The sequence below is a fragment of the Callorhinchus milii genome, unplaced genomic scaffold, assembly GCF_018977255.1.
Source record: "Callorhinchus milii isolate IMCB2004 unplaced genomic scaffold, IMCB_Cmil_1.0 Scaffold19, whole genome shotgun sequence".
In the NCBI taxonomy this organism is placed as follows: domain Eukaryota; kingdom Metazoa; phylum Chordata; class Chondrichthyes; order Chimaeriformes; family Callorhinchidae; genus Callorhinchus; species Callorhinchus milii.
In genome coordinates, this window is record NW_024704760.1 from 6,911,809 (window position 1) to 6,924,964 (window position 13,156).

The 13,156-nt window shown below is 40.4% G+C and overlaps 1 protein-coding gene across 1 annotated transcript in view; it reads right to left on the reverse strand.

Annotated features, from left to right (window-relative positions):
• LOC103179094 (leucine-rich repeat-containing G-protein coupled receptor 6) overlaps positions 1 to 13,156 on the reverse strand; it is a 126,825-nt gene that overhangs the window by 73,189 nt on the left and 40,480 nt on the right. Inside the window, exon 2 of the mRNA XM_007894185.2 lies at positions 5,545 to 5,616. Coding sequence (XP_007892376.1) covers positions 5,545 to 5,616 — 72 coding nt within the window. The remainder of the gene's footprint in view (positions 1 to 5,544; positions 5,617 to 13,156) is intronic.

Consider the following 13,156-nt stretch of genomic DNA (forward strand, 5'->3'; position numbering starts at 1 on the left):
CCACGAAGTGAATGATCAGTTTTATCCATGATGTAAACAAAAGAAAAAAAACACTGCAGATGCTGGAAATCTGAAATAAAAACAGAAGTCGCTGGGAACACTCAGCAGGTCAGGCAGCATCTACGGAGAAAGGAAAGTGAGTCAATGTTTCAGGTTGATGACCTTTCGTCAGAACCTGGCCAGTTCTGATGAAAGGTCATTTACCTGAAACGTTCACTCACATTTCTCTCTCCATAGATGCTGCCTGACCTGCTGAGTGTTCCCAGCGACTTCTGTTTCTATTTAATCTGTGATATGTTGGCCAGGATACCCGGAGAAACCCCCTTCGCTTTTTGCCTTTGGATCTTTAACATCCACCTGAATAGGCAGACGGGACCTCAGTTTAAGAATAACAACAACTTGTATTTTTATGGCACCCTCCACGCCGGGCAGCATCCCAGAGCACTTAAGTCTCATCCGAAGGGTGGCATCTCTGACAATGCAGCACAACCCCAGCACTGCACTGGAATGCCAGACAAGACTGTGAGCTCAAAGTCCCGCTGTACAGCATGAACCCACAGTCTCTTCAGTCAGACAAAATTGGTCATTCGTTTCAATTTTTTGGGAAAGTGCGCAGTGCGCAAATTGACTGCTCCTTTACAGTAAATCCTGTGAAACCTGAGACGTCCTACCAGTCTGAAAGAAATGCTACCAAAGTAAAACTTAGAATGGTTCATTTAAATGAAATCTTTCTTGTTGAGGATATTTTTCTGCTACTGAATCGCTTGATATACTATACAATAAACTCCCAATAACTCAACCCTGGCTTAACTTGTCACTAACACTTAAGTCATCATATCCCAGCCGTATTTATTTATGAATTCATACATATGCCTAACTCATCACTCTGGATAATTTATCAATGACCCTCTTTTTCCTTTGGAATGATGAGTTATCAGGAGTTTACTGCAGATATGGAATGGCTTGCCAAGTAAAGTGGCAGACACAGAATCCATTGTGGGAATTTCAAGAGAGAAGTAAACAGGTATAATAATAATAATCCTTGCTTTTGATACAGCACCTTATCACGTCTTTAAGACGTCTCAAAGTGCTTCACAGAATATACTGTAAAGTGAATTGACTGTATGAAGGGTAGAGGTAAGAGGCAAACCAGTGGGATTCAACGTGTACCGTGCTCTGAGAGCTGGTGCAGATTTGATGAGCCAAATGGCCTCCTTCTGTGCTGTCAATTTCTATGATTCTACTTCTCTTTGCAGTTAATCGATGGCAACTTAACATAATTGTGACTAATCATAACTCTGCCTTAATCATTTGTATAATCATTTGCATTAAACTAGTACATCGTGCGCCCAACATTCTTGGGTTCATTAATTTCACACGACAATGCAGACATGTGTGAACAGCACAGGGATGTTGGGAAATAGTGCAAGGAAATGTATATAATTTCCAAGAAAACGTGCGTGTGCTAATTTGAACAAAGAGTAGTGTATGAGCCATTGCTTTGCCCTGTATAGATTTTTCTAGTAGCACAGTACATTCATTCTCCTCTCAGAGAAGTCGGGTTCATTTTAATTTACAAAGCACATAATGTCCCATCATCTTGGCGCTCTACATGCCTCTCCTTATCTTCCATTACATTACTTTAAAATGAGCAGTTTCTTTTGCCTCTCCTGCAACCATAATCAGCATTAATGCAGCACTTGACCAGTGGCTCAATACCAGTGACTCAGTCGCTAACATGGAGAAATTCCTGATGGTAATTTGCATCACAGCAAGCTTGTGAGAACCTGCTATCTACTGCCTAAAGGCTGTTTGGTCCAAGATAACTTTGTCAGTTATCACCTGCAGTGCTCACTATTTATAATAATCCTCGCATTTGATATTTGATATCTTATCACGTCAATCCTGTGAAGCACTTTGAGACGTCTTGATGATGTGACAAGGTGCTATATCAAATGCAAGGAATATTATTATTTTATTTTATTCAATTTCATTCCCGCACTCCAAGGCAGAATCGTTAGCAAGTCGTAAGCGGCTCAGTTAGAACGTTTTGGTTTCCATATTAATGTTCCAAAGGCAACTAGATATACATCAAAAAATGAGTGAACTACAGGGATATGAGGAAAAGGGAGGTAAATGGAATTGAAAGGATCGCTCTTTAAAAGAGCCAGCAAAGACATGATGGACCAAATGGCTTTCTCATGAATTGCCAGGCATTGAGACCATATTCTTTTGTTTTTTTTTGGTTGAAAGTTTTCTTCAACATCATTTGCTCCCCAGTATTTCAGCAAAATGAATCTTGGGCCGTTTATACTTACTGTAGTGAAGGAGGATATCCTTTACATTAATCAGGCAAAAGGGATTCTAGTAACCTTGGGTAAGGTAAGGAACCCAGGCTCATTATAATGGACCGTCAATAAACTCTCTGACATTAATCCTGAAAAGCTTATTGTTTCAGATAGATTCTTTATATCCCTTTACTTATTCAATGATTTTTAGATTCCAGGACATTTTTAAACTGGATTAAAGCACAGTATTTACAGAGCAGTATTACTCTATCCACATAGTTATGATATGTGTGTTTGTATATCTATGCATTAAGGTATATCACTTGATCCATAAACCCTTTTTATTATTGTCTTCTATTAATTTCATCCATCTGCTTTATATAAAGTCAGAAAAAACGTTGAAGAACTCGATTTAAATAGATGCACAGTTTTTAATGGAATTTTTCTTAAACAGATGTTTTGCCTTTTATGCTTAGAAGCCTTCCGCCTTTCAGTATTTCTGGACTTTAGCTTAACAGTTTTCACCTGTAAAAACAGGGCCTTTGAGATTTACTCAACGGCAGTAAAGTACACGGATTAGCAGTGAGTAACATTAAAGCCAGAATTTAAGATCTGAAACAAAAATCCCATTTTGCCAATATATTTATGATCACTTATTCCTCAGAGCGGATGTAAACTAAAATAATGCAAACCCCTTAAATGCAGCATTGCAGTCGGATTGACCCCCATCAAAAAGGTTTGATTTTCTTTGAGAAGCATCACAACATTAATAATGAAGCACAGACATGTCCCAGTACGGACACCTGGGACCTTACTGTCACTGAAGCAAAATAATGCCAAATAATAGTCATAATATCGTGTGATATAGCCCTTAGCACGTCGTTAAGAAATGTCAAAGTGCTTCACAGGATATACTGTAAAGTGGATGGACTGTGTATCTCGTGGATGAAACGTGCAGCCAGTTGGGCGCAGCAATGTCCCACAAACAGTTGTGAAGTGAGTAACCAATTTGATTTGGAGCAAATCCCTTCTCTTTTCAAATAGCGCCATAAGATCTTTAAAGTCCAGGACCTCAGTTTAAACATTTCATCCGAATGATGCCTTCAGGAGTAGCTGGGACTGTGCAGATTTGTTTTGAAAGGAACTGAACAGCTAAGACTCAAATACTATTCAATCCATTGTATAGTAAATGAATTGAGTTTGTTACAGAATTGATACGATTGCTCAGCAATCATCAGGGTGGGGTTAGTGTTGCTTCTTAAATAATAATTAAAGGAAGTTCCTCTCTTTTGGGATATACAGCTCAGTAACTGGTCAACCTGTTTGCTTCCATCTCCTATTTAAAGCTGCGTGTTTAGGAACAAAACAAATAAAATTCTCTGGAACTCCATCCCGGGAGCCTCTCTGATTTCCCCCCCACCGCCCACCTCTTTCAAGATCAGTCAACACGTACCTTTTTAACTGCGCCTTCAGTCATCTTTCTCCTCCCCGCACCAACCCCTCGCCCCCCCCCCCCCCCACCCTGTCCATCTCCAGCTTGAGTGCAAATCAGGACTGTTAAGCACCTTGGGACATCCTCCCAACATGAAAGGCACGATATCAATAGAAATTTGTATTGTATAATGAGTGCCAACAACAAGGTTGCCCTTTAAAATTTTTCTTTGAAAAGAAAAAAATGTGAACATGTCAATGTTTGCAGACTCCACTGCTGAGCCTTTGTTTTCTATGTGGGTCAACAATTTCATCTGGTATTGGAAGGAATTCTTTAAAGATCCCAGAATAGGAACAGCGGAGTAAATCACAGCATTCCAACCATAACAGCCTATTAAGATGGAAGATAATCTGATCTCCAAGATGTAGTAAATGGGACTTTCATCTTTGACAGCCTCAATGACAAGCATCCAAACAAATCCCCCACTTTAATGGTAATCCATCTGATTTTTCTACATGCGTCACATCTTGAAGTTGTCCCTCAAATGGCGGGGATTATTATCTTTCGAATGCCATGATTTGTATCACTTGCTATTTTTACTTTCAACTTGAGGTTGACGTAGCGCCTCATCATGTTCAAACGTCTCAAGGAGCTTCACAGTGACTGCCATCCGGTGTAGTGACTGTGTACCTGTAGGCGATTTGCTCTCAATATGGGTTAGTAAGGGTAAGGTATGTTGGCGGTTGGGTTAGAATAAATGGCATTTAAATCAGATTGAAAAACTAAACCCAGTACAATACTTTGAGGTGCACCAAAGCAGTAACAACTGAACAGGTAGCCAGGAATGGTGGGTGAAGCCAGAATACTCGACTCATTTTAAAAAGCAGCTTATTGCTGTGATGGGGGGACAGTATGGTGGGTTTTTAGATGGACTAAAGGGCCTTCTTCATCCAAATTAATCTTGTGATCTTATGAACTCAGAGCATCCAAATTTAGAGACATTAGAATGAGGCAACTGATTGTTGGTAAAGTTAATAGTTTTTAATAATAATAATAATCCTTGCCTTTGATATAGTGCCTTATCACATCGTTGAGACGTCTCGAAACACTTCACAGAATATACTGTAAAGTGAATTGACTGAATAATTTGTGCGCGAAACATGGCAGCCAATGGCGCACAGCAGTCGTGGATTGAGTGACCAAATTATTATTTATTTTTTGAAGAGATTATTACCCCCGGAAAGCGATCCGCCAATCGACTAACAGCCGGGTTCCTACTTACTGCTATGTAAACAGAGACGTGTGAAATAAGGTACTTAAATGCTTGGCTTTGTGGCAAAGTAATAGGGGAGGAGGGGAGGGTGAGGGGGTGGGGGGGTAGAGGTGACTGAAAGCAGATAACGCATTGCCTGAGCAGCTCGATTTATAATGTTGATTTTGTGATACTTTGTCTAATTCTACATGCAATATACAAGCAGTACATTAATTAAGGACTGGAACAGGTTGCGGTTGAGGCAAGTTCACTGGATTCGCTTGCTCCTCAAAAAGAAAAGAAGAGAGTTTCTCCTGGTGTCCTGGCCAACAATCCCCCTGATCAAATCACTGCGCGACCATTTGTGGGACATTGCTGTTCACAAATTGGCTTGCCGCTTTCCACTATCAAACACACATCCCTCTGAAGCGCTTTGAGGTACCATCCTGTTGTGAAGACACTAAATCAAATACAAGGATTCTGCTTATTACTATTATTTACAACAATGTTCAACTCAAACATGATTTCCCCCCTCCCCCTACACCCACACTTCTTTCTCCTTTATTACTTACAGCTCTTCCAGGAAGTGGAGATTTCCAAACGCATTGGGCTTCAACTCATTGATATTGTTCATGCTCAGATCACTGCAGAGAGGAGAGGGGGAAGAAACACAAGGAAATGATTAATGCAAAATCCTCTCTGGAATAAAAGGAAACCGACATTCAGAGACGGTAATATTCCCTTGCCCTTACTAAGTTTCGGTCTCACCAGTCAGTGCAGTTTTGAGATTTGCGTGGGATGTGAAACAGTAGCAATACCGAATAAATTTGACAAGAAGGAGGCTTGGGAACATGTAGGATTCTGAGCCAAGTTAGTTGGTGTGAGATTATTCTTGTTCCTTCTATTGAAAGTGAACGGAACAGCGGCCCAACATAAATATAATAAATGTGATAAGATTCCTTCTTTATCGCTCCCCGATCACTCCAGTCCTTGCCAGACTGCACTGGCTCCCTATCCCAGAGAGGATCGATTTCAAGATCCTCACCCTCGTATTCAAGTCCCTGCACTCCTCTGCAACCCCAGACCTCTCTGACCTCCTCTCTCCTCAGCACAGTACCCGTTGCCTTCGTTCCTCCGGGTCTGGCTTCCTCCTTGTCCCCCGAGTCCTCCGCTCCACCCTCGGCGGCCGTGCCTTCAGCCACTATGCCCCAAGGCTCTGGAACTGCCTTCCTCACTCCCTTCATCTCGCTCTCTCCCTTCCCATTTTCAGTTCTCTGCCGAAGACCTTTTTTTTCGACCGCACCTTTGGTCACCTTCCCCCCCCTCCCCCTGGCTCAGTCTCGGGATCCGAAACTGTAAAGCCCTCAGAGACGCCGTCCGGCGTGGAGGGCGCTATGTAAATCCAAGTTGTTGTTATTTAAGATCCCGTCTGCCTGTTCAGGTGGACTTTAAAGATTTAAAGATCCCGTGACACTATTCAAAAAGAGAAAGGAGTTTCTCTTTAACCCGGTGTCCTTTCCAACAAATCCTCTGAATAAAATTGGTCCCTCACTTCATGACTGTTTGTGAGGCATTGCTGAGCGCAGGCCGGCTGCCATGTTTCCCCCACAAAATGCAGAGTTACCCCAATTTACAGTATATCTTGTGAAGCGCTTTGAGACATCTCAACGATGTAATAAGGCACTATATTAAATGCAAAGATTATTATCATTATTACTAGCAGTATTACTATTAGTATTGCTATCAGCATTACAACAACAACAACAAGATTCCATTTATAGAGCGCCTTTCGCGTCGGGAGGACGTCCCAAGGCGCTGTAGTATTATTATTTGTAGTATTATTATCATTAGTATTATTAGTATTATTCCTTCCCCACTCTGCGGTTTTCTCTCCTTACTGGTCCTGATAGTGAGAGACCAGTGAATATGGTTTGCTCACGGGATGCCATGATTGCTGCTCTTTACTGGTCAATTTCAAGGCATTGAAAGCAAGTGCCTAAAAGACTCCTCAGGTCTTTCAGCCCGTGGCCTGCACTGTGCCTCCGACCAGCGTTTGCAAATGAAATTCAAAACATGGGGAGATCGAGGAATCACACCATCTCAGAACAGAATAGGTATTTATTTAACTGAGGGGAATTCTCTTATTCGTAATTGACAAAGACTTCTTTTCTGAGAGAGAATATCTGTTTCTCATTCACACAAAGCTGGTTAATGTTGAAGACACGAGTCTCCTGTTAGTCTGGAAGTGTGCCTGAAATTACAAGCGACCATTTAGGGTTTAGTTCCACCACAGCAACAACTCCACCACTTAAGTACAACACACCAGATGCCCAAAGTACATCACCAGAAATAACAGTAATAATCCTTGAGTTTGATACAGCATCACTTCACCAAGACATCTCAAAGCGCTTTGCAGGATTTATTGTAAAGTGTTTTGATTGTAGTTTATAGGCAAACACAGCAGACAATTTGCCTTCAGCAATGTCCCACAAACAGACACGTAGTGAACGACCAATTTTTCCTGGGGAATTGTTGGCCAGGCTAATGGGAGGCTTCTGCCTTCTCTTTTTGAACAATGCCATGGGATCTTTAACAACCTGGACAGGAAGATGAGACCTTGGTTGAATGTCTCATCTGAAGTACCTGTCAGCATCTCTGACAATGCAGAAAGCCTTTAGTACTGTACCAGAGCCTAGACCGTGAGTTCAAAGTCCTGATGTGGGGCTTGATCCCCAGCCTTTTGACTCAGAGGCGAGAATGTTACCAACTGAGCCAGGCTGAGCTGACGTGGCAAGTTGGTCCTGCTAGAATGAAGGCCTCTCGGGGCAGCAAAACACACGCCTGGTTACGAACGGGAATCACGATTGCGAGTTGCAGTTGGTGTTTAGGAATCCAGGTAGCAAATTCCAAAATCTGAGATCAGTAATCCCTCAGCCACTGAGAAGGTAAAAGAATGCCTCTCTTCCAGAGGTCAACAATTCATTCAAAATAACAATAATAATAATAAATTGGTCACTCAATCCACTAATGTACGCAAATGGCTGCTGTGTTTCGCCCACAAATTATTCAGTCAATTCATTTTACAGTATATTCTGCGAAGCGCTTTGAGATGTCTCAAAGGCATGATAAGACACTATATTAAATGCAAGGATTATTATGATTATTAGAATTGTTCAGTGGATCGCTCCAATGAACCAGTCCTGGACTGAAAACCTTGCCAAAGATCTGGGGTATCTCCCAATGGGGACAGATAGACAGAATACCAATGTGAGTTTCAGACAAAATGAACTGATGGGCTTTAGTTCATAACTATTGCCGTTAAAGCCATTCAACACTATTATTAGTGATTGCCAGTTAAAGGGAAAGAGATATATATCAAATGGAATGTGTAGCTTTTCATGCAGAATCTATACGGAGTTCCTATTTATTCAAGACGAGGATTAAGCTTGAACTTTGAGGAAGATGTACTGTGTACTGCTTTCAATTTCACAGAGGATCACAATAGAATCGTCAAGGTTACAATTTGTGAGATGAATACTCTCCTGATGTTTCACAGTAATCTGTTGTATATTTAACCTAATCCCCAATTTCCCTAGAAAAAACATCAACTTTTGCTATCGAGGGGTATGAGAGATGTCAATTCAAAGAAGATCGTTCAGTGATTACGTCTGAAGGACGCACATTTTGTTTATTTTTTTTGTGCGATTACAAACTTCCAAAACATCTTGCCATAATCGTTTCTGTTGCACAACCATGTGGGAATAGTGCATTAGGGACCATCAAGGGTCGTGTCACCATCGGAACATAATCCTGACAGCCGTTGCTCAACACACATTGAAGCTGATCTGAAATCATCATTTGTTTGTAAACAAACAACTTATTTGTGTGCTTATCGTTGAAGAAATGTTAGGCTGCGACATTCATACCATGTGCGGCTTTGAGTGTGCAACCTTCCAAAAGGCTGTTTAAGCATTGGAGAGAGTGTAGAGAAGAGCATTATGGATAACTCAGGGAATTGGATGAAGGAGGAGACATGATCCAGGTCTTTAAAATCCCAAGGCCACAGCTGATAATATAATAATAATCCTTGCATTTGATAGAGCGCTTTTCATGTCTTCTAGACGTCTCAAAGCGCTTCACAGAATATGCTGTAAAGTGAATTGACTGTACATTTGTGGGGGAACGCGGCAGCCAATTGGGCACAGCAGTGTCCTACAAACAGTCGTGGATTGAAAATGACCAATTTATTATTGTTTTTGGTTTTGGAGGGATTATTATTAGGCTCTGTGTGGAGTAAGGAAACTTGCCCAAGGTTTCGCCCCCTGCCTGGAATTGAACCCAGGTGTCTCACTTGCAAGGTGAGTGCTCTAACCACTGAGCTACAGGACTCAATGTAGATACAAGCGGTGGGTATATGTTTAATTAAAAAGACTCCAGGGAGGTTAAGAATTCAAAGAATTATTTTTGCTCGAAGATTAGTAGGATGTTGAATAAACTCCCAACAAAACCAATTGACACTGTGTCGATCCACCAATCGACTAACAACCGGGTTCTTACTTACCGCTGGGTAATCGGAGGCATGTAGAGTAAGGAAACTTGCCCAATGTTTGACCCAGCTTGGGAACTGAACCCAGATCCTCAACTCTTGCGAAGAGAGTACTCTAACCAATATGCTACAGGACTCCACAATTTCACTCCAAGAGCTTACTTCATTACAGAAATTGCAGATGTCTATAAAATGCACTGCATTTTTAGAGTACAGTAAATCCTGCGTCGCATTTTGAGATATCCTCCCATTGTGAAAGACACCATATCAAAAGCAAGATTGATTATCATTGTCATACTTAAATAAACTTTTTTTAAAAAAATTGATGCATGCTTATTATCTTTTTCAAAGGAAATACAATTAGAAACAAAAAGCTAAGAAAACATTAAGTAATGTTAAGTATGTTGCTTAATGTGAAGAAGTCAGTATTTTGGACGTATATTTTCTTCTAATGAGTTTTGTAAATTATCAAAAAAAAGTCATATTCCCTTTCCTGAAACGAGGGACAGGATAATTATTTTTAATTACTGCATTTCCCTTAATTTAGATGAAACGGGAGTGGAAGTATTCTTTGGCGCTTTCCCATAGCTATTTACCAGGAAAAATATTCCTGATGGGATGATAATTGGAGTTAGACGACGCAAAAAAATGTGACCCCTTTTTGGATTCTGCAGACCTTCAAACTCAAAGGAATGTTAATATTGTCGAAAAGAAAAATCAATGGGACCACCAAGCCTGCTCTTGTGTGTCGCTGTCTATTTGAGGAATTATTTCAGGAAAAACAATTTGCACCAGATAAACATTCCCCTTTATAGTGACAGTATTTATCCACACATCACTCCGCCTGTGTAATTTTAGGCATGTAGGATCCGACACTGTAAACGTAAAGTGACGAAATATTATGATTGTTTATGAGATACAGTAAGAGCACACTTTATATAATGAATACCAAAAATGCAGAGAAGTAACAAGACCCTTTGACAGAGACATCTGTCAGCTGGGAAACTTCATAATAAAGAAACCCACAGACAGATCATTTTCAAAAATAAACAAGATTTAGAGGTTAATTATGTGATGATTTCTGATGCAATTTCATAATAAGGAAATCAGCCGTACATCACCTCCACCCCTGGGAACATCATTTCAATGGGTTATATTTTCAGGGCAGAGATCCTGCAGGGCAACCAAACATACTTCCTGCGGGCCAAAATGACTTATGTCCTGAGGGTCAAAATGACATACTTCCTGTGGACAACCTGTCATACGGAAGAAGTTGGCATGGGGATTCCTCACCAAAAGACATTTTACTTAATCAGGATTCGTAGCTGCAATAAACTATGGCCACAAAATAGTGCATTGGGACTGAAAAGGTGATTATCACTATTAAAGTGTTGTAAAGTATTTACACTGTTAAAGTGATTGCAAAGTATTTCTGAAGCAATAAGTACAATGAAAAACGTGTCCAGTGGAAATACTCCCAAGTGTCATCTTTAGTCATAGTAATAATAATAAGCACTTCGCAGGATTTACTATAAAGTGTAGTGATTGTGTATGGTTAGGCAAATTTGGCAATCTAATTTGGGCAAACAATTACCCAATATCAGCCATGAAGTGAATGATCAATTTTATCGGTTGTTTTGTTGGACAGAAAACTGAGAGAAACTCCCTTTTCATTTCGGGTAGTGCTGGGGATCTTTAACGTGTTGTCAGAGGTGTCATTCTTCAGATGGAACCTCAAACCAAGGTCCCATCGGTCTGTTCAGGTGGACATTAAAGATCCCATTATTATTCGAAAAGAGAAGGAAGTTTCTTCCGGTGTCCTGGTCAACAATCCTCCAAATAATAAAATTAGTCCTTCACTTCAAGATGTTGTATGGCATTGCTGTACGCAAATTGACTACCGTGTTCAACTACAAAATAGTCACTACACTTTATAATAAATCCTGTGAAGCCCTTTGAGATATCCTCCTGAGATATCCTGTGAAAGGTGGTGTATCAAATGCAAGGATAATAATTATTATTAACTTCAAGACTGAAAATGCTGCACATAGCTTTTGGAATCATATCAAAATCATTTTGAATAGCTTTTGTTTCAGTGTCATACGTGCTGGCAAAGCCACAAAATAGACATTCTCACTGTAATGGATAAGTGATTCATGAGGTGATTATATAAACCACTTCAGAATATTTAAATACGTTTAAGAAGCTATTACATTTCTAAGCAGGTAATTAAATAGGTTCTTCAGTAATCCGTATAGTTAAATACAGAAAATACCTTTCTGCATATCCTGCTCTTAAGTGCTATCGAATTACATTTGATGGTATTTTTGAAGTTAATTGACATTAAATCTTACGTGAGCAAAGCAGATGAGTAATTTGGCCATCAAACAATTGATTCTTATTTTATTCTGGTCATTCTGAAAAAGAGATGTCAAAAAAGGATACGCACACAAACTGAGGTCATTTCTAAATGGGAAATGTGCCAGCCTTGCTCGGTTAGGAAGCTCTCACGCCTCTCAGTCAAAGGTTTTGGATTCACACAGGGACTTAGAACTCACAGAGTCCAGGCTGACATTCCAACACAATACCGGGGGCATGATTCATTGTCAGAGGTGCCATCCTTCAGATTAGTCATTGAACCAAGATCCTGTTTGCCTATCCAGTTGAAAGTTAAAGATCCCATTGCAAAGAAATGGTATCACGGCCAACAATCCCCCAGATAAAATTGTTCAGGCACTTCAGGGCTGTTTGTGAGACATTGCTGGGTGCAAATTGGCTTCTGCATTCACCTACAAGATACAGTGATTACGCTTTCCAGTAAATCATGTGAAACGTTCAGAGATGTCCACCTGGCATTTTGATGATGATTAATTCTTCTTATTATTATTACTAATAAGTAAACATGGGCAGCAACCAAAAAACACACAACTTCCGACAATAGATCTCTTTCATCTCAGCTTGCCTGGCTGATGTGCTGATAATCAACACCGCAGGATGCTGAGACTGAGGAACAGCCTAGAGCAGAAAGACTCAGTTAGTTTGTAAATATCTGAATCCCAAAGTTAACCCTAAATTAGTGGCCAGATCGTTGGCATTGCCCTGCGCTTTGCCAACGAAAAACCAGAAACCAGAAAGCAGCTTCGAATTCACGTCCTGCAGAAAATTGTCACCATCGGAGACACAAGATGGAAATTTTAGACTGGTCTTTGAAGTCGACTCAAACAACATTTTAAATAATGACACAAAGCGAAGGTATGCCTTAATTTGGGGGAAAGGATATCATCAAAGACACAAGCCATTCTGGGCACTATTACCTGCAGATAAACTCAAGAGCTCAGTTATGAAGTGAAGTGTACTTTAACAAGCCTTGTATTACTGAGACGCCTCTGAGCACTTCACAGGTTTTTACTGTAAAGTGTAACGATTCTGCATTTTGTAGTTGGGTGTAGGCAGCCAATTTTGCGCAATGCAATGTCCCACAAACAGCCATGAAGTGAACAACCAATCTTTTTCAAAAAAATCTAGTGCAGTGGGGATTGTTGGTCAGGACCTTTGTCCCTGCGTTTCAGTGAGAGGCGTCAATCATTACTCAGTGGAATGTTAACGGGTTCAGATAAAAATAACCTCGACAAAACAAC